The following is a 23009-nucleotide window of genomic DNA, read 5'->3' as shown; positions in this document are numbered from 1 at the left end:
TTTTTTTGTTAAAGCACTTTTGAATGCTTACATATGTTATTAAACTTAAGTTCACATATTGGCTAATGCTCATTTTTACATTTACAAATGTTTTACATTTATTAATCATTTGTTAATGTTTTTTGCAGTACCCAATCAGAAGTGGAAACTACTCATCAATAGCAAAAATTGTTCCAAATGACTGGACCTATTTTCACATTTGTACAAATCATTTACCAATCAGTTGCTAATGTTTTTGAGTACCCAATCTAAAGCTGAGACTATTCATATATATTTTAGTATCTTTATTGGCAGTGGACTTTTAGCTACTGTAACATCGTTTATGTAAAGGGTGGTTAGTTCAGTTTAGCTTAATGCTTGGTAAACACATAACACACATTGTAATTTGGGTGCAAAACATGTTTTTATTACCTCAACACATATAAGTATACTATTCGTATCATTAAATAGAATATTCCTTAAATCATACATCAACAGGAGGTGGGAAAAAAAAAACTACTTTTCAAGAAAATACCTAATTTTTCATGTCTCAAACTAATCCAATATAAACGGATTGAATCATGTTGCCTAGTACTCAGATTGGCCCTGTACACTGCTGACCCCTTACCCAACCCTTAAACCTACCCATACCACCAAACCTGAGGCCAACATTTCTCTGCTGATAAATGTTGGGAAGACAAAAGAGTTGATGTTAAACCACCTAGAACCTTGAGAGAATTTTCTGTCTAAGCACAGATCAATTGATCAGTTGGAGATCCAACACACTCTCTTAACTACGCTTTTGAATTGTTACCACCTGGACGCCGATATAGGACACTGAAGGCAACCGAAGGAATATAAAAACAAACCTTTTTGCAGTAGGTCTGGGTTTAGGAGGGGTGAATGTATTAAGTATTTATTTGATGTGTTGTATGAATTGTAGGAATATGTGAAATTGTATTGTCATTGTTGCATGTAAGCGAGACCGAAGACCAATTTTCAGCCAAGGCTGAACAATAAATTATAACTAACTAACCTTACCCGTATCACACCTCAATAACAGCAGACGTGTTCTGCATTAACAAAAGCTTTGTATAACATCTGTTCAAATCATTTGTAGATTTTCAAGAAGTGCATGATCATATATGAATTAGAAGTTTAATGACATTTGTAAGCATTTTAATTTACATTAAATGTTAATTATTAGGAAAAGTTTCATACATTTATTAGTAAACATTATCATATTATTTCATGTTTCTAGATATGTGAATATATATTAACAAATGATCTGTTAAGCATTACATAATGTCTGCTAATGATTTATTAATGAAAGTTGTTATAAAGTGTTTTATAGAAATTCACCAAGGCTTACACTCCTAACCCTTGCATCCTCCAAAACACACTGCTTCATCCAGCGTCCGTTATTAAACACACGCAGGACATGAATTTTGATAACTACACTAATATACTGAAATGTGTTCATGCAAAAATATGATACACATGGTTTGGTTGCACATCAGACTCTCGTTTGCCTAACGCTGTTGTCGCCTTTACCTTGAGAGATTTATTCAGTTATATCTTACAGATCAGATAGCTTCACCGATTATAAAGGAAGTGTTTTTTCAAAGAGCATAATACTTGCGCTAGACTGAAGTCGGTTATGATGTTCTTTGGTAATGCAAATGTCCTTTGCTCGTTTTGAATTACTGAGAAAATGTAACCGTTTGATCAAACATTTAAAAAACATTCCTCCTCTCCTGAAAGATTTGTCTCCACATCTCCATGCATGTCTGTGTCTCCCCAGCACCATCCAAGCCCCTACTGGCAACTCCTAACCACGCGAGAGACCTCTCGAGCTGTCTTAAATAGCTGGGAGAGTAAGAGTGATTCTTAGCTTTAAGACATTTGATAACATGCTTTTATACTTAAGTTTGAAAGCAGGAGTAAATTTTATGAATTCTCAGCACTTAAGACTAAAATGGCACTTTGAGAAGCTCGATAAATACGGGCCCAGAACCTTTGTTGGACTAAAAAAACCTTCCAGTAGTTTACCATTTTAAAATTCTGATCATTTCTTTTTCGCTTTTTAAAGAATTGTATGATCTAGGTTTTGGTCCATTAGATGTCCAAGTTTTCCCTGATCTCCGCTGACTGTCTGTCTCTCCATTCCTGCAGCGTTGGGTGTACCCAGTAGTGCAGTGTTGCTGTTTGAGCTGGAATTACTACAGCTGCAGAAGGGTGTTCCTGAGGGCTTTTTGTTCATCTGGCTGCAGGACAGTCCTGAGCAGCTGTTTCCTGCCATGGACATGAACCAAGACCAGGAGGTACCGCTTGAAGAGGTATGCTATTTATTGTCTGGCTTCTTAATGTCAGTGAAGCTATTTCCTTCATGGTATATAAAAAGATGGACTAAGAACTGAGCGCCTCCACAAACAGTTACTGTTTTAAAAAGTACATTTAAAAATCAATTTGATTGAGATGTCAACATGCCAGAAAATGTACCACCCAGGCTATTTAGAACCAAGTTTAAGACCATATGTGTTGCCATTTTCATAGTTGAGAACATGTTGTTGTTAACAATTTTTTGATCAATCAGTTGGGCTACGCTAAAGACATTCATGCATTGTGTGTCAGTCTGTGTTTTCTGCACAAGAATCAACATAACTTCAAGTCAGCATACAATTAACCAGACCCTGTCTTATCACACAAATACTATGTGCGAACATAGAGACCTACAATGCATGTAACTAGTATGACTTGTGACATGCTCGTACTGTGTCACATCTGATCAGCAATTGATTTTTGTTGTTTTCTTTTGCAGTTTTCAGCATTCATTAAGCTACAGGTGGCTGAAGGCAGGGGCCGCCTCCATCCGGGAATAGACAGGGACATTGTCCTAAGGGACATGTTCAAAAAGCAAGATCGCAACGCAGACGGCAAAATAACTGAAGATGAACTGAACGTCATAGTAAATGAGGAAGAGGAAGTGCCTAAACATGAGGAGCTATGAAAGCAACATCATTTTTTGAGTGAGATTTTTGTAATTCAAGCTGTAAATGGATGACTATGTCAGCTTGATGTTGGGATCCATGGGTTCAGCAACGGGGAATGTTCCAATGACATAAAATGCACTAATTAAAAAATACATTTCCAGTTTGAGAGGTTACATTGAAAGATGTGTTATAATATTATGACATTTCTGTGTCCTTTTTTCTGTCCATTAATCAATTCTTATTTATGCTACATTGTGGGGACCAAATGTAAAACCTGAAATTTGTGTGCCACAAGGGAAAAAAAGTGTAACAATCCAAACAGGTTTTCTGTAAGGGTTAGGTTTAGGGTTAGGGGATAGACAATATTGTTTGGTCAGTATAAAAGTAACAGAAGTCTATGGAAAGTCCCCACAATTCACAGAAAACTAACATGTGTGTCTGTGTATGTGTGTATAAAGACATGGGTAGATGTAAACATGTTACAGGGGTAGACATTGTAAACAGACTGTTCGGTCACAATTATGAATATGGATCTGCTGATATCACATCTTGTATTTTATATAAGTACAATTTACAACATACAGGAAAACGGAGATAGGGTTAGAAAGTATTAGGCTTGTGTTGTCCGAATGCCAGAATGCTGTCAGTCAAGTCCAAAGCAAGACACAGCCCAGAGCTGAGCTCACTGGTTCTTGTGCACACACACATTTGAGCGGTTCAAATATGAAATTGAGACCTACTGCATGACACCTGCATGACAGCTGACATAAAATAGAAAAAAAAAAAGTCTTGGATTTAGAATAACCATGATGGGCCTAACAGAACTACTAAAGTGAAATAAAATGTGTGTTGTTGTTTTTTTTTTAATGGGAGAAACATTAAAACAAGTCAAACATATCTCAATGTAACAAATTCTAGCTTACTTCATGCTCTTTCTCTGAAACCTGTAAAATAACTCTATAGCAACAATCTATACAAATTAGTTGCTCTGACTAATGTAAGTTTAACATCTGGTCTAAGAAAACCTTTTTACTTAAGAACTTTTTCAAAAATTATTTCTTAGGACTAAACCTTTTAGTTCTATTCTTTTACTTGTCCATTTTTAAAACAAGACATCTCATTAAATGCATTTTGGCTAGAGACAAACAGATTGCCCTTCATATAATGTACTGACTTATTAAATACACAGTTAACATCATGACACCTCCACTAAAATACTTCTTTACTTTGTGACCTTCAGTGAGAGAAAGATGAGCAGAACCATAATCCCTGATTAACGGATCTAAACTGGAGATACCAAGTTGGTGCCTTTGAGGTCCTTCTCGACTGTGTGCAGATAGAATAATACAGTAATACAGTAATCTAGATAATGGTGGAAAATGAACATGCAGAAGTTGTCACGGTAGAAAAACAACAGAATAATATTCCAACCCACAGAAAAGAAAATTACTGATTCTGTCCTTGTCTTGGAGATCTGAGGTCTAAGTTCATTGTCCTAAGATGTATTGTAAGATGGCATTAGGAACATCCATGGTTTCATCTTTCTCCAAGATGATATCATATGAGTTTAAGTATGACTGTCTCCTCTCATCCACCTAGGGTAAAAAACAAAGACATTAGAGGTTTTTTTTTGTTGTTGTTTTTTTCACTTTTACTTTTCATGTGCTGTCCTGCTTTTACTGTGGATTTACCTTATCATTGAGGTATCCGATCTTCAGGACATTTTGTAAGTTCATGACTCCATCAGCCATGTTGAGATCCCCAAGAGAGTCTCCGAGCAGGAGGACATTACAGCGGCTCTGGAGTTCCTTGAAGTGTTCAGTATTGAGCAGAGCTCCTTCCCGTTTGTTGTAGATGTGAATCAGCTCTCCTTTAAATGCCCGCAAAACACCCTGCACAGCCCGATAATTGAAACAACAGGTTTTAGTTAATCACACTGATGAACAATAACATAATGTGTTGCAATGTTTTACTTGTGTATGTGCAGCAGACATGTTTGTACACTGATGACACTGACAGTTCTTTTGCAGTTCAGATTTACGATGACAATTGATAACATTGGCATCGGAACCATTGTATGTGGGTGGCACAGGACCCACCCACTTTTGAAGACCAATGATATTGGACCCACCCACTTTTACCATCTCTAATTCAGCAAATATGTCCATTAGAGCTGAAGATCTTTGCCCGAACCCGACAGGACCCGATGGGACCCGGCTTAATTTATGTCATTTTACACGGCTCAGGCCGGGCACGGGCTTGCGCTCCAGCTTGCGCGGTAAATGAGCGGTCATGTGATGCGTTTCGATTAGCGCGAAAAATGGATGTTGACGAGGTGAAACGGAGGCTTGCCTCTGGCGATTACGTTTTGGTGAAATTCACAAAACTTGCAAAATTAGCCAGATCAGTACTATGCATCCTGGCCAGTAGCAGCAGCAGTGAAAGGGTGTTCAGTGCTGCTGGACGCACCATCAGTGAGCGCAGGACCGCGCTGAAGCCATCTACCGTGGATTCAATACATTTCCTCCACAAAAACATGTAGCCTAACCTTGGTGAGTAAAGGTTTTTCAAATTATAACTAAATATTAACTGAAAAACGAAATATTCCAAGGTACTCGTGTAGAAAAAAAGCCTTTAATGGACTGGGCTAAATCATTAAAACAATTAAAAGTGTAGATCTACGCATTTCGGCTACACAGCCTTCTTCAGGATACACATCACAAGTTCAAACAAGTATTCTTAAACAATCAGTAGGCAATCACAAGCAGCTGGTTAATCAATGGGAGTGGCTAGAGCTTTCCTCCTTGCAAAAAAACAAACAAAACAAACAAACAAACAAAAAAACAGCATCAAATCTAACCATACAACAATAAGTAATGATATTCACAAATATAAAAATCTACATATATGTAACAATACAAATACCAAAAATAATTAGGTAGAATAGGTAAATAAAATTAATTTCTTCATTAATTTCAGGAGGCTTACTCCCCTTAAGTGTATAAATCCAAAAAGTCTGGAAATTGTAAACATTGTGACAATATGGTGAGAACAAATAATTTTACCGATGTAGTTTCTGGTAAAGTGTATCCAATTGAGTCCTTCATTAATTGTAATTCTTCGCATGTAATATATAGGTTAGAATGCGAGTGTGGACATTTTTATATTGATCGAACAAAAAGAAAACTACGTTTAAGAGTGTCTGAACATAAATATGCTATTCGCTCAAAAAAGTGTTATATCCTATGGCAAGACATTATAATGAAGCTGGTCATGCTAGTGAGAGCTCTCTTAAGGTGATTGGAATTGAATCTATCCCATGTTCAATAAGAGGGGGAGATAGATTGAAACGACTTTTACAACGAGAAACTTTCTGGATTTATACACTTAAAGGGACTAAGCCTCCTGGAGTTAATGAAGAAATTAATTTTTGACCTTTTTTGTAGTTATTTTTGGTATTTGTATTGTTACATATATCATGAATATCATTACTTATTGTTGTATGGTTAGATTTGATGCTGTGTTTTTTTTGTTTGTATGTTTTTTCTTTTTCTTTCTTTCTTTTTTTTTTTTTTTTTTTGCAAGGAGGAAAGCTCTAGCCACTCCCATTTGTAGCGTCTGGACCAATCAAACATACATTAATTGTTACATTTAACAAATAGTCTTTAAACACAACAGGCCAGCTACATGCTGGAGCTCTGGAGACAAACCCCCCCAAAGCAACTAACACCCTAAAAGGGCTCAGTTGCCAGGACAACAATCTGATACCACAGGTTTTATTGCTTCAAGGAATTCACATCTGCCCATGCTACATTTGCCATAGGAAAGACACAATGCCTATAGAGATAGACTCCTTCCTATTCATTCACAGACAAACCTTTCTTTGACCTTCCTATCACACATAGCCCAGGTTATTGTGTACAGTATTACTGCAATGTATTTTAATTTTGTCTGTTGTATTTGTATTTGTCTTTCTACTGTTTTATGCATGTATTATGATAGATGACTAGTAGTATAACCCACCTATGTCATGCTTGGACTCTTTGAGTTCGTATTTTAATGATCTAAAAGATGGTGTAAATTAGATGTTGATACCTTTGCAACATGTTAGTGTTTTAAGAAACCTTAGTAGTTTTTGCATCAACACCCAATCGAATTACATATGCAAATTACCATGCTCACAGACAAAGAGTCGTAAACTTTCTCTCCAAAGGTGAAAGTTACCATTGGTTCATGGACCTCCTGGAGGCACAGCCTCCAGAGAGTTTAAAGGCATCGACCCCTCTCTCTTCTCGCTCTCTTCACTTTCTCACTCGTCTGCAACATCTTCCGATTGCTGCCCGTGTGGAGGAACCCACGGGGAGCCGGAGCCGGAGCCGGCACAGGGCGTGCCCGGCGGGCCCGACAGGCCCAACATACAGAGCTGTGGCTCTCGACCACAAAGAGCCAGACAGTTCCACTCAACTCTGGAATTCATCTTCATGACTCGCCTCAGTCAGTCAGTGGTTCTTGGAGAACCTGAGAAGATGAGCTAGAACTCTTCAGGACTTCCCTAAGCGTGCGCCAGGCCTTGCGGCCTTGTCTTTCCATTCCTCAAAGATCACAGGACTTCAGCTGGGTCCCTCTCAGCTCTTGGTTCTTCTTCACTTTTCACATGGGAAGAAACTCCCAGTCACCAACGAGTCATCTTTGGAATTCATCAGTCTTCAGACCCGGAAGAACGTGATTGCAATTCCAAAACCACCACTGCTTCAAACCACCAAGACTTTCAGAGACTGCATTTGGACACTTGTTCGACGACCAAGGCAATGCAAGTATCGTACACTTAACTAAACATACAGAGGTTTAGTATAAGCTGTAGACAGCACTGATGGTTTCACAGCAGGTGGTTAACTGACTTTTTTTTTTATAGCTTCATTTCCCTGTCTCTCTCTAACTGCTTCTCACTGACCATTCCCCCATGTATGAGTGATTTCATGTTGGTTTGTTTAGATTAGTTATGTGTTAGTCCTTCGTTAATAAACTATTGTGCACAAATTACATGAGTTTTGATTCTGATTCTGCCTTGTAAATTAATGTCCCTTTACGATTCCGATTCGAGCTACATGCTCTAATGCAATGGTACTTTAAGAAAGTTATTTTCTGTGGCCAAGAAAATATCATTTCTTAGAGTTGATATAAAGATTATACTGAATGTTCGCTGAGCGAACAGATTAGTTGATGGAAAATTGATTCTGCTACAGTTACTACTGGCAGCTGATATAAGTAATTGTAATTAATCATAATTAATTGTAATTATTTATATACATTTCCCTTTGAGCTAAAATTCGCTACACATTGATTAACCAGCTGCTTGTGATTGCCTACTGATTGTTTAAGAATACTTGTTTGAACTTGTGATGTGTATCCTGAAGAAGGCTGTGTAGCGGAAACGCGTAGATCCACACTTTTAATTGTTCTAATGATTTAGCCCAGTCCATTAAAGGCATTTTTTTCTACACGAGTGCCTTGGAATATTTCGTTTTTCAGTTGAAATTTACCTCCATATATCCAAAGAGCACCGCTGATTTACTGAAGAGACCAGTGCAGCACTCTTGGCCTTTGTTATTTTGTTATAACTAGATATTAATTGAGGGAGATTAATCTTAAATGCATAATGTAGACAGAGTATATATTCATTCTTGACAAAAGGCAAAAGAGCTGTGTGCTTGCGCACATTTGAATAATGTCGGGCTGTAAACGGGTTCGGGCTTTTAAAAAGCTGTCAATCAAAATGTACTTGTCGGGCTCGGGCACGATTACAGCTCTAAAGTCCATGCACTTTCAGAGCACCAACAGTCAAATCCATTCCACACAACAAATGCCCTAATCAATTAAACTCCATTCAGCTACAGCCTTGAAATCCACACTGCTGCTTCCTCAAATCTATTCCACTTTCATTCAGAGACCCATATCACTTAGACTCCATTCCCTGTTTTCACTAGTTACTCACGCCTGCTGCACTCCTAAGACACTGTAAAGTAAACAAAGCATCTTAGCTTAGCGTATCTTCTGCTCAGATACACCTAATCCTTCCAGATACTTTATTTCAACTTCTTGATTATTTCCTTCATTATTATCTTTATTGAAAACAAAGCCTTTCCGGGCAGAGATAATTGTAAGATACCCCGTTAATTAAAAGGCAACAGACTCTTGGGGGGCGCTGATCAATCACCATGGAAACTAACAAGATGGGCAAAGGAACAAGGAAAAGTGGAAACAAAGGGGAACAAGTACACTTCAAAATAAGAGTCCACAAAACCAGGACAGGGACACAGACCGGAATCATGACATATGCCCCCCTCAAACGAGTGGCTTCCAGACACTCAAAAAAAAAAGTCCAGCAGGGAGATGAAGCTGAGGGCAAACAGGGAATTTTTAATGCCACATTAATAATACCAACAACAAATCTGAAACCATGAGCCCAAAACCGCGATACATACAGAACCATGAAAAACTTGAATCATTACACCTCTAGTTTGAGCACTGCAGTAGTTTATGCCGGGTATTTTCATGCAGTGTCTGCATGTGTGAATTTTGGAAAAGCACAAGGCATCATACACTTACTGACTTTGTAAATAGTGACAGAGGAAACTCTGAAGTCGTTCAGATCACAACAAACTCGAGCTCAAAAATGTAATTTAATAATACGTGTTCGGCTGAAAATATTAAACATTTGATATCCTACGACTGGGTGGAATCAGAATCTGAAATCCAATGTTTTCTGAAGCCAAAAAACTGTAAATTGGCGGAAAATTGGAGCAAAAAAAAGGTGTAGTGTATTTCCGGCCTTAAACCAGCTAAACTGAGGGACGATGATATGAGCGAACACGTTCAACCTACCAGAGTTTTGCACTGAATTCATGCTACTACTGAACTTCAATGCTGTATCACTTAAACATTCCCAAATCCACATTTTTCCTGAGTAACCTGAGGAGCTAATCAATCACCAGGGAAACTAACAAGATGGGCAAAGGAACAAGGAAAAGCAGAAACAATGGGGAACAAGTACACTTCAAAATAAGAGTCCACAAAACCAGGACAGGGACTCATAGACCGGAATCATGACATATGCCCCCCTCAAAGAAGTGGCTTCCAGACACTCAAAAAAAAAAAGTAAAGTTCAAGTCCAGCAGGGAGATGAAGCTGAGGGTGAACAGAGGGAGCGATGGAGGGCCAGGTCCATGCAAGGGCAGAACAAGGAACCAGTGGAGTAGAAAGCCAGGGCGGAGATGGCAGAACAGAGTGCCCGGGTGAAGCAGTGAGCCAGGGAGGAGCAGAGTGCCAGGGCAGAGCAGGTGGGGCAGGGAGCCAGGGCAGAGCCGGCAGAGTAGGAAGCCAAGGTGGTACCGGCAGAGTCGGAGACCTCCAGAGTGGAGCTGAAGACCTGCTCTTATCATCCAATCATGGTTGTAGCTCTCTATTAGTGCTACTGGATTTTTGCACTGCATTTGACACTATTGACCACAACATTCTTTTGAATAGGCTAGAAAATTATGTTAGCAGTAGTGGTAGTGCGCTGGCATGGTTCAAATCATACTTATCCAACCGCCATCAATTCGTTGCAGTGAATGATGAGGTATCATACTGAGCACAAGTGCAGTATGGAGTACCACAAGGCTCAGTGTTAGGACCTTTACTTTTCACGCTTTACATGTTACCCTTATGAGATAGAATTTTGGTTCCTTGCCACTGTCACCTCTAGCTTGCTTAGTTGAGGACACTTAATTTTCGTCGACTTGATTGCACAGATACTATTTTAACTGAATTGAGCTGGACACTGAACTGACTTTAACTGTTTACTGTTGTCCTTTTACATACTGTAAAACTGCTCTGACACAGTCTGTATTGTTAAAAGTTCTATATTAATAAAGGTAAAAGAAAAAATAGAAAAACATGGTGTTACTGTAGCTTTCACTGTTATGCTGATCATACTTAGCTCTATATTTCTTTGCAGCCCTATTTGCAAAACTAACAAAATGCATAGACGGAAAAAAAAAAAAAAATGAATGACTAGTAAGTTCTTACTCCTGAACTCTGAAAAAATGGTGTCAATTACCAGACTATAAACCACTGCATGTAATAACCTAGAACACTGTCTAACACTTGGCTGCTCTGTCAATTCTTTATCATCAGTTAGAAACTTAGGTGTGCTATTTGATAGCAATCTTTCATTTAAAAACCATGTTTCTAGTATTTGTAAAACTGCACTTTTCCATCTCAAAAATATATCTAAATTATGACAAATGCTCTCAATGTCCAATGCAGAAACGTTAATTCATGCGTTCATGACTTCAAGGTTAGATTATTGTAATGCTTTATTGGGTGGTTGTTCTTCACACGGTCCAAAATGCAGCAGCTAGAGTTCTTACTAGAACTAGGAAGTATGACCATTTTAGCCTGGTTCTGTCAACACTGCACTGGCTCCCTATTAAACACTGTATACATTTTAATACATAGTACAATTTAAAAAATAATACCCAAAGGTTGCATTTAAAGCCTTGTACAGTTCAGCACCTCAGGCTCTTATCACATTATAGTCCTTCTCGTCCGGTGCAATCTCATAACTCTGGTCATTCGATAATACCCACAATATCAAAATCAACTGCGGGTGGCAGAGCCTTATCCTATTTAGCACCTATTTAGAACTCTGGAACAATATACACACTCTGTCAGTTTAAATCTCGATTAAAGACCCATCTCTTTAACCGGTAGCCACCCAGATTCAGACTGTATCCAGTCCAGATGATGGATCAGGACTTAGAGACAACCTCTACAGCCCTGAATGTCAGCGGAGACCAGGACAACTAAATGTGTCCCAGAGACAGATCCCCAGCGAAGACCTTGTCACGTAGATGGTCATCAACACAAGACCACGGGAACCAGATGAGTCCTCTGCACAATCTGAGTTTGCTGCAGCCTAGAATTAAATTGCTGGTTACGTCTGGCTAGAAGAGAACTGACCCCCTGACTGAGACTGGTTTCTCCCAAGGTTTGTTTTATCTCCATTTCTGTCTTTCTGTGTGTTTCTGCTTGCTTAGTTGGGGACACTTTATTTCTGGCAATATCATCTACTTGATTGCACAGACACGATCAATGAATCGATGAACTGATTTTAACTGAGAATTGAGTGTTTACTGTTGTCCTTGATTGCACAGATACCTTCTCATCCAGTCTGCAGCTATGTGGCGCCATTGAGGATGCATTACATCATCTGGAAGCACGCGCAATGCCGTGATACTCTCTCCGCAATGGCGGCACACAGCTGCAGACTGGATGAGGAGGAGAAGAATAAAGTCATCATTTTTGTTTTCTTTGCAAACAAAACGCATTCTCGTAGCTTCATATCTGTACTATTGTAACACTGATGTCACATGGACTATTTCATCGATGTCCTTGCTATGTTTCTGGACCTGGGAATGTGTCAGTTGCATTGCTGTCTATGCTGGGTCAGAGAGCTCTCGGATTTCATCAAAAATATCCTCATTTATGTTCCGAAGATTAACGAAGCTCTTACAGGTTTGGAACAACATGAGGTTGAGTAATTAATGACAGAATTTTCATTTTTGGGTGAACTAATCTTTTAAACTGAGGTCCTAGTCTCTGTGGTCACTAAAAATTCCATGACACTTCTTGTATGTGTCCTGGTCAAAACCCAAATACTCTGGCCCTTGTCAATCATGGCCTCCTAATAATCCCCATCAACCGAACTGGGTTTATCACTCTCTCTCGTCTCGAAGTGTAGCTGGTGTGTGGATGCTTCATTCATTCATTTATTCATTCATTCATTCATTCATTCCTTCATTCAGTCCATCACTGAAAATCATGTCCTCTGGTGTGACAGCATATCCTGATTTTAAATCGGCCGATTCCACTGACAACTTTAATTAGTTAAAGAACCACATTTAACGTCATGTTACTGAAACCATGACATGTGCACATGCACTGTAAAAAATAAAAAACACAATTTGTTGAGTCAGCTTAAAATAATTTGTTACTCTGCTGCCTTAAAATTTTAAGTTCAGTCAACTAAAATAAGTTTAGACAACTTGAAATGTTAGGTTGTACTAAGTAACAACTTAGATATTTGTGTTTGCTAAACTTAACAGATGGGTAAGTAACCCAGCTGCCTTCAAATTTTAAGTTGATTCAACTCAAATATCTAAGTTGTCACTTAGTATAATTTAACATTTCAAGTTGAACAAACTTTTTTTGAGTTGACTGAACTTAAAATTTTAAGGCAGCCGGGTTACAAATTATTTTAAGTTGACTCAACAAATAGTTTTTTACAGTGTGGTAACTTTTTGTCTCAGAATAGTCTGAATTGGCTAGACACACCTGCCCAGACTGTAATGGCCAAGGAGACCTGCATGGGCCAGGGAGCATTTACACTGAATAAGGAACCAGTTGAGCTTTTTTGAGGTGGTGCTGTTACAGTCTAGGCAGGTGTGTCTAGTCAATACAGAACTGGCCTACACCTTGTGAATAGTACTGTGGCAAGCCAATACTACCTGAATAACATCATTAATCCAGTCACTGTGCCTCTGCATGAGCAACACAGGCCTGATTTCATCTTCGTCAGTGGACCAGATCATCAGGGTCGCATCATCAGGGTACGGCTGCTGGAGGTTGGGGTACCTCAAATGAAGTGGCCTACTCTTTCTCCAGATCTGAATCCCACAGAAAACCTATGGGATCAGCTGAGTCATCGTGTAGAGGGAGGTAACCCTGCACGCCAGAACCTCAATGACTTGAGAGCAGCCCTTGAAGAAGAGTGGAATGCCATGCCTTAGCAGACAAGAAGGCGACTTGTGAACAGCATGAGGCGTCGTTGTCAAGCTGTAATTGATGCTCAAGGACGCATGACAAGTTATTGAGACACTGACATTTTTTGTTGTGGTATACCCATCACTGTTGTTCAACAGTTGAAGAAATTACCATTGCATGCTTATACTTAAATGCCCTACTTTCATGATATAATATCACTGCAGCATGTATGTTTTATATTTTCCATAAATTTCACTCAAAAGTTGAATATCCTTAACTTTTTGTGAGTAGTGTAATTCATAGACATCTTAATAAATATAGTTTGAATATCAATCAAAAGTGATTAAATTTTGTTGATGAAAATATTTTGTTTGTAAAAAAAAAACATGTTGATATTGTTTGTATCAAAATTAAACTTTCCTTCTCCTTTGACATGTTGACAATGCAATACTCAATACTTCTCACATTCTCTTTAAAGCAATAACTACCATTTCTGTCCTTTAGTGTGACATAATGTTTTTTTATTTATTACCTATAATTTGTGATTTTACCCTGTCCTGTTGCTTTCAAACTGTGTTCCTTTTTATTATGGTAAAAGTGCGGTATATAACATTTATTTTTTGGCACACAATGTAGAACATACAATCGCGATTTTGGCGTAGTTTGTCAGTGCTTTACGGCTCTGTGTATTACTTGCCGCTCCAGCTGAACGCACGTGATGGAGCTTTACTACTAATCAAAGTACCGGCTTCATTGACTAAACGCGCCTCACAACATCGTGCGATTAATCGTTGCAGCCCTACAAATAAGCATTCTTGTGAAAATTTCTAATACCACATTAATAATAGCCCAATAACAAACCAATCTGAAACCATGAGCCCAAAACCACAATACATACAGAACCATGAGAAACCTGAACCGTTAGACCTTTAGTTTGAGCACTGCAGTAGTTTATGTGGGGTATTTTCATGCAGTGTGTCTGCATGTGTGAATTTTGGAGAAGCAAATCACGGTCAGTGAGGATGGAATACACTACATGACCTTTAAAATCAGATTTTTTAAACACAAGGCATCATACACTTACTGACTTTGTAAATAGTGACAGAGGAAACTCTGAAGTCGTTTAGATCACAACAAACTCGAGCTCAAAAATGTAATTTAATGTAAATTGGCGGAAAATTGGGGCAAAAAAAAGGTGTAGTGTATTTCAGCCTTAAACCACCTAAACTGAGGGACGCTGATATGAGCGAACACGTTCAACCTACCAGAGTTTTGCACTGAATTCATGCAACTACTGAACTTCAATGCTGTATCACTTAAACATTCCCAAATCCACATTTTTCCTGAGTAACCCGAGTTGTATTACCTTCATTGTAAAACCGTATTTTTTAATTATTTGTGATCTCACAAATTATGTCTGCCCAACATATAAATAACTATTCAATATCAGAAAAGATACACTTAAAATAGCTTAAGAAATGAAAACTAAACAAGAGTGTACTGGACATCGTTTCAACAATATCAGTGAATTATTTTGACAAACAGATGACAAATGGTTGAAAAGAAACTTACAGACTCATCAAAGTCCATGTAATTGGAGAAGACTTTAACATTAGGATGAAACACACCCGCTTGTCTGATCACTTCCTCCAACACATCCCCAACTCCAGCAGAGAAGATCAGCAGAGGAACAGACGTCTGATGGAGATCATCAAAGAACTGCTGGTATCCATCCCTGACAAACACATTATCGATATTATTAGTGACGTCATCACCCACTACAACACAAATGCTTGTTAGCTTTGTTAGTGGTCTGACCTCAGCATGGCTTCAGACTCTCTCACAGCTAGAGCCAAATGATCCTTACTGATTTTCTGCTGCACAAGGAGCTCATGAGCTTTAGTCCACCTGCACACACACAAACACCCCTACAGCTAAGTACAATGGAAAAAAAAAGAGAGACAAAACTATAGCTTTACTGAAAAATTACAACAACAACAAAATAAAACAAAAACGGGGAAATGTTTCAGGTCACAGTGTAAAGTGTACGGGCCTTTATTTTTAGCTGTTTTGGATTACTATGCACCTGACCCGTTTGGACTTGGGACTTCTTTGGCTGTTCAAACTGTCATTTACTCACACATGTGAGTCTCAAAATGTTTGAAAGTAATGTCAAAATTGGCAATGTAAATAAAACTGAAAGGTCTGATCGCATTTGACGTGACAAAATGAGAGGTCAACCATGGCTGATGTCAACTTAAATACCGCCTGTTGGACTGTGACTTTCTACTACGACGGACCCAACCAACACCAACTGAACTGACTAACAGTGTGTCAGAGACGAGGTAGGAAAGTTGGGCTACATGCCAGGCTAAAGGCTAGAGCTACACGACCACAGCCTCCACACACACCATTTTCTGCAAGATGGTAAGGATTAGGCCTCGAGGAAGATCAGAGGTGGTGTCTGTCAACAACAGATGGTGTGGGGATGTGAGGGTTGTTGGAAAGTACTGTTCTTCGAACACTGAATTTCTGATGAACTGAATTGCAGACCTTTTTATTTACCGAGAGAGTTCAAGCACTGTGTTTCTGCTGCCCGTTTACACTTCGCCAGAGGCCATTCGTGTGACCGCGCTGGAGATTCTGCATGGAGTCATCAACAGGCAGGAGACTGCACATCCAGATACTCTGTTCATCATGGCTGGTGATTTCAACCACTGAAATCTCAGAAATGTCCTCTCCATGTACCATCAAAAGTGTGCTTCCCGACAAGGGAGAATAACATGTTCTCCCTTATGTACAGCAGTGTGAAGGATGCCTACGAGGCTGTTCCCTGGCCACAGTACGGAGAGTCTGATCACATTTCAGTGTTTCTCTAGCCAGCCTACAAACAGCTTCTTAAGCGAGCCCCTCCAGTAAGTAAAACTGTCAAAAGTGTGAAATGAAGAATCAGCCAGTGTTTCAGAACTGCTTTGAGAGTACATTGGTCAAGTCAAGACACCTTTATTTATATAGTGCTTTTAACAATACAGATTGTGTCAAAGCAGCACTACAGTATTAAATAGGACAATAGTGTGTAATAATGAAAAAGGACAAGAGTAAACACTGAAACAGGCCAGAAACAACCTGCACAAATCAGGAAAGCCAAGAGACATTACAGTCTGTGGCTAACGGGTATTACACCACGGAGTCCTGACGGATGTGGCAGCACATCAGAGTACCGGCACAGGAGCCAGGAAGCCAATATAACTAACACGATACATTTCCGTAAGTTATACTGTATCCTTCAACATGCTCATGTTCGTTCATGTTGATTTCAAGTGATCTGTCTTACTTATAAAGCCCTAAATGGTTTAGCTCCTCAGTACCTGAGTGAGCTCTTATCGCATTATAGTCCCTCACGTCCGCTGCGTTCTCAAAACTCTGGCAAATTGATAATACCTAGAATATCAAAATCAACCGCGGGCGGCAGATCATTTTCTTATTTAGCGCCCAAACTCTGGAACAATCTACCTAACACTGTTTGGGACGCACACACACTCTGTCAGTTTAAATCTAAAGACCCATCTCTTTAACTTGGCTTACACATAACACATCAACATATTCCTATAATTCAAATCCATTAAAGGATTGTCAGGCTGCATTAATTAGGTCAACCGGAACCGGGAACACTTCCCATAACACCCAATGTACTCAGTGCATCGTAAGAAGAATGGCATCTACGCTAATATTAGTCTGTTTCTTTCTTATTCCGAGGTCACCTTAACCACCAGATCCAGCCTGTATCCAGATCAGATGGTCACTGCAGTCCCCCGGATCCAGTTCGTACCCAGCACAGACGGTGGATCAGCACCTAGAGACGACCTCTACAGCACTGAATGTCAGCGGAGACCACATCGACTAGATGAGCCCCAGAGACAGATCCATAGTGAAGACATCATCACTTAGACGGCCGTCGGCACAAGACCACGGGAACCAGATGAGTCCTCTGTGTCTGGCCAGAGGAGAACTGCCCCCCCGACTGAGCCTGGTTTCTCCCAAGGTTTTTTCTCCATTCTGTCACCGATAGGGTTTTGGTTCCTTGCTGCTGTCGCCTCTGGCTTGCTTAGTTGGGACACTTATTTCTCAAACAATATTGTATACTATTTGAACTGAACTGAGCTGAATAATGGCATCGTTGAATCCATTGATGAACTGCCTTTAACTGAAAATTGAGTGTTTACTGTTGCCCTTTTACATTATTGATGTACTGTTTCCTGTTAATACTGTGCAGCCGCTTTGTCACAATTCTGTATTGTTAAAAGCAGTATATAAATAAAGGTGACTTGACTTGACTTGATCTGTCATGCCACATTCAAGAGCGTCAAAACAACATTCATTGTTTGAGTTTTGTGACTGACATTAATTAAGACATCAGACTGTTTCAGAGCCCTGCATTTCAGGCTGAGCCCGACTGGGCCAAACTTAATTACGCTCCTAGGGCTGGGGTTCAGGCCAATTTTCAAATTTTGTGAACAGTACAGATTAATGTACTTCATTGACTCATCTGTGCCTGACATACATTCGTTTCAAATGCCACTGGCTCAGTCAACATAAATAGTATAGTAACGATAGCAATGTAGATCTTAGTTGTATTTTAAGTGATATTACAAATTCTATAACAAACTTTATATAAAGGGTAATATTCAGGTTTCTCCGGCTCTCTGGCATTTAGGAAGTGTCTATACCCACGCTCGCTGATCCAACACAGCTGCGACGTGCATCTAGCCAATTATGATGATAAAAAAGATTTGTCATGCTGGTGGAAACAACAAGACTTTATTTATGTAGTTCAAAGCTAAGATGATAGCATTTGCTTCTGCTGTACAAATGGAGATTGCTATTTTTGATGGTTGATCATAAATGTAGGTATGCGATGTAAACATATAAAGGAGTTTTTTCCATCAGTAACAGAAATAGAGTAAAAAACATTGCGCTATTATATCAAATAGGTTACTTGTTGAAACTAACATTGTGATATGCTTAAAGTGTTTTATTGCTATAGATTTTATTTTAGGCTTGTCGTGTCAGTTTGAGAAGGCTAAGGCCTTGTCCACACTTACACGGTTTTGTTTAAAAACGCATATTTTTCTTTCCGTTTTGGCCTTCTGCCCACACTGAGACGCCGTTTTTGTCAAGGAAAACTGAGTCTTTTGAAAATGGCCAGAGTGAAAACTCTGTTTTCGCGTTGTAGTGTGGAAACGAAGGCATTCAATAATAAACACGCGCATTTAGTCATGTGACGCATCTTGTACCAACAGACATCTATCTTAATTCTTGTAACTGTGCCTGTTATGTGCTACTGACTTTAAGAGTGTTGCTAAAGATGTTGACTTTGTACACTCTTGATATTGAAGTTTTAAAAAGATTTCACAATTGCTGTGGCAAAACGTAATGTTTCCCGATGTTTCAGAAACTTTTGGAAAATGCTTGAAAACACTAATTTGGACATATGGAGACTTTTAAAATGAAAACTTTGCTTTCAAACGTATCAGGATTAATGTAAATGTAGCCTTAATTGATCAAACATGATCAACTCACTGTCTGCCACTGACCGCTTGGTCGTCACTTTAAAATGTTCCAAACATTTTTCTTAATTAACTTACTAAAGAAACAAAAAGAAATACAACCACTTTGCCATTACTGCCAAAACTATTGAACTATTTTTAATGGCTGCAACAGCAGCTGTCTAACTGGGAAGAGAGAGGGACAAAAAAAGACCAGAGCTCCAGTCGGACTCGGCCGAGAATTCTGATTAGCTGTCGGACAAGGGCCGGAGCGTCTCGGGCCAGGGCCTGGCTAGGGCTTAGATTTGAAAACACCTGTGCAGGGCTCTACTTTGTTTCTTAAGAGAAGTAACAAAGCACAAAGCTCTTTGCGATTACTGGATGGGAGGCACATTATAATTAACGTTTGGTCAGACTCAGAGAAAACTTCAGACCTAGCAACGCTGGCTTGAAATATTGCTGAGAGATAACTGCAATGAATAGATGTATCTCACCATTCAACCATGAGTGGTAACTTCTCTTCCACTGAGCGTGTGGAATCGATCTCGATAGGGTAGTAAGTGTCCAGAAGGTTTTTCAGCTGCAGAAAAACAATGTTCACAAATTTCAAGACTGGTCATCAAAAAGAAATCTATACAAAGCTAAGTTAAGGTAAGATAATTATGTCTGTCTGAGAAAGAGTGTGTGAGTCACAATGGAAAACTACATATTCTTTGTTCTGGAGAGAGTTTGCGTGGAAGGATGTTGCTAGATTTTTCTCCACACCTGCTCAGGTTAAGCAACAATTATACAGATTCACACGCTGGCGACGATGTGGGGTTGACAAGGCGAATCATTTCCACGTTTTCTGGACCTGCGTTTCTATTATTCAATATCGGAATGAAATACATAAATGTCTGAACATGAATGAAATTGTTCTGAACATTCAAATTCCTTTCAGTTTTGAGATGATGGACCTGGGTTTGATTCCCAGTGATTTTCCAAACAAATACCTGTTCAGAGTCCTAACTATAGCAAGTAAGAAAGTGGCCACAACCAACCTTGCCAACTCTTGAAGACTGGGTGGATATAGTACATGATATTTTTTTCAACGGAGAAGCCAACCTATGCTCTAAGACTTAAGTCTCAGTTGTTTTCAAGATTGGATTGAGTATATATCCCCTATATGATCAGATTTTGTTTAACTAAATAAAACAAAAACAGTCACTACTCTAATTAAGCAGACATTCTGCAAAAATTGGGGCAAAATGTTGTGTGGTGGACTTGATTTGGTGTTGGTGGTGGGATGATACATTGATCATGTTAGTACTTTCCTATATGAATGGATAAAAAAAAAAAAAAAAAAAAAAAAAAAAAAAAACGCTGCACACAGAATGAACAATGTTTGTGGCAAAACAGCATTTATGCAAGGATTTATTAAGGATTGCTTGAAACTTCTGCTTCTGAAAAAAAAATACATTTAAAAAATGAATAGAAATAAAACAGACTAGATAACAAAAGTATGATCTGTAGTTTTCACAAAAGCCCAGGAGCTGACAAACAAACAGGGATATTTTGGTGCACGTCACAGAAAAATAACACACATTGTTCAATTACTCAACGTGGTTGAAAATCTGTTCATTTCACATCAGTGTAACACCTATAGTTGCGCAAAGATTTCTACATCAAAACTAAATGTAAACTCAAAATTTTCATTATGGAAAACTGCTGTTGCTTTCTCACCTTGGCTTTGCAGTCTTCACTGATCAGTTTGCTATTGTCCAGAATATCTGAAAGCATATCATTTATTACTCAATTTAACAGCACAAGAGCAATCCACACAAGACAAAAACTTTTAACACTGATATATTTTCTGTAGGTAATTTACAGCTTTCAGTTTTCAATAGCATTCATGTTAGATTTACATATTTATGTTAATAGAGAGGACAGTGAGGCAAAATGTGCTCTCACAACCTTAATCTAGCATACTGTGATATGACACAGATAGTTTCACTGGGCAAACAGTCTAACAGTTAAACCACCCAGCATGCTGTCAACACTAAAAATAAAACTATTTAACCTCAATAACTGGCTAACTGATTGGTGGACAATGAGCTCAGAAAAACTAAAGGTATTATTAGTAGGGATGGGACGACAAATCGTTGCAACGCGAATTCGAGAAATGATTCAGCATCGATACGAGATTTTCCGAACACATCGCGATTCTTTCTCAAATCAACTCTGAGCTTAGTTTTGAACAGCAGATGGCACTGCTTGCTTTAGAAACAATAATCATAAATAATCATTTATACAATTTGAAAAGGTTTAAGCGAATTACAAGGGTGTTCACAGTGGGCTGTGTTTACAATAATCTCGTGTCATAAAAGCATTCTGAGCCGAGGTGGAATTACATGACTCAGCCGAACACACAAGTTCTCTTCAGCACTCTTCTTCATGAGCATTTGAGTGTGCGGAGAAAAAAACGAGATTAAGCTCAGAATCGATTCCAAAGAGAATTGCGATGCTTTCGGAAGATTCGATCCACGAATCGATGTATTGTCCCATCCCTAATTATTACTGATTGTAGTACTTACTATGGGAGGTAGGACAGCGTTTGCCATTGTAGGCGAACCTGGTGAGAGTCATATCAAAATCTGAGATTACCTACAACATAAACAACAAACAACATCAAACACCCACGTCATCACATGAGAACTTCCAAGCTTTGTATTAAAAAGAAAATGCACAAAAAACCTATGCATTGTGAGAAATCAGCTCAAACTCTAACATACCTAGAAAGATATACCATCTTTTATTGTCTTTACAATTAATTAAATTAGAATAAAACAACATTTGAATTTCCACTTAATTAAAAATGTAGAAGTAATACAGTAATAACCTTTCCTCTGCAAAAAAGGCACTTCCATAATGTACTTAAAGTGCTCTATTTTCTCAAAAATAGTGTACTCAATTGTGCTATTTTGGGACACTACTAATACTATCTCTGTTGAAAAAAAAAAAAAAAAAAAAAAAAAAGTATATATATATATATATATATATATATATATATATATATATATTATTTAATTCATTCACAAGCTTAATAATAAGTTTGTACTTCAGATCTGTGAAATGTTCACTTGTTTGGCAAAAAAAAAAAAAAAAAAAACTTTTAACAACAATTAACTGTCTGGTTTCTACAATTGTCACTCTGCCTTATTTGGACGTGAAAGCAGGGGTGTAATGACTCACTAATTTTCTCGATACATAGATTACAAGCCCTGACGATGTATATACAGTAGTCAACACTTGAAGTGGATCAAAAAATATCATCAAAGTTGTCCTAAGACTAGAACGAGTACTTCTTTGCTTTTAGGACAATTTTGATGAAAGGTTATGATCCACTTCAAATGTTGACTACTGTATGCATTGATCTTAAAACACAGATTTTTTAATCGGGAATCGTTGATTTCAGCTAATCAGTTCAAAACGAATCGGATGAATCGTGATTTCTATATCGTTTAATTGCTTTAAAATATAAACACATTAAATTACTACAGGCACAAATTAATAGGGGAGTAACAATAAACAGAAAATGGCACTATGTGCTTTAGAAACAGCTGTACTCTGCTTGCTTCCAGTGCCTTACCACTTCAACTTACAATAATCATTCATAAAGTTCGAAAAGGTTGAAGCGAATTACAAA

At 38.5% G+C, this 23009-nt stretch overlaps 2 protein-coding genes across 2 annotated transcripts in view; one reads left to right on the top strand and one right to left on the bottom strand.

Moving 5' to 3' along the window:
* The window catches only part of fkbp10a (FKBP prolyl isomerase 10a), a 52841-nt gene extending 49482 nt beyond the window's left edge, over positions 1 to 3359 (top strand). The window contains exons 9-10 of the mRNA XM_051104246.1: positions 2155 to 2318; positions 2801 to 3359. Coding sequence (XP_050960203.1) covers positions 2155 to 2318; positions 2801 to 2989 — 353 coding nt within the window. The 3' untranslated portion in view covers positions 2990 to 3359. The remainder of the gene's footprint in view (positions 1 to 2154; positions 2319 to 2800) is intronic.
* Positions 3360 to 3504: 145 nt separating this feature from the next.
* Positions 3505 to 23009, bottom strand: part of LOC127161501 (cytosolic 5'-nucleotidase 3-like) — a 29128-nt gene continuing 9623 nt past the window's right edge. The window contains exons 3-9 of the mRNA XM_051104248.1: positions 21898 to 21967; positions 21047 to 21093; positions 19819 to 19904; positions 15597 to 15686; positions 15351 to 15513; positions 4664 to 4864; positions 3505 to 4567 (exon numbers count right to left, since the gene is read on the bottom strand). Of these exons, the coding sequence (XP_050960205.1) occupies positions 4460 to 4567; positions 4664 to 4864; positions 15351 to 15513; positions 15597 to 15686; positions 19819 to 19904; positions 21047 to 21093; positions 21898 to 21967 (765 nt within the window). The 3' untranslated portion in view covers positions 3505 to 4459. The remainder of the gene's footprint in view (positions 4568 to 4663; positions 4865 to 15350; positions 15514 to 15596; positions 15687 to 19818; positions 19905 to 21046; positions 21094 to 21897; positions 21968 to 23009) is intronic.

Source organism: Labeo rohita, unplaced genomic scaffold (assembly GCF_022985175.1).
Source record: "Labeo rohita strain BAU-BD-2019 unplaced genomic scaffold, IGBB_LRoh.1.0 scaffold_66, whole genome shotgun sequence".
Lineage (NCBI taxonomy): Eukaryota > Metazoa > Chordata > Actinopteri > Cypriniformes > Cyprinidae > Labeo > Labeo rohita.
The sequence above is the reverse complement of the archived record's forward strand: the minus strand, read 5'-3'. Positions and strand labels throughout refer to the sequence as shown.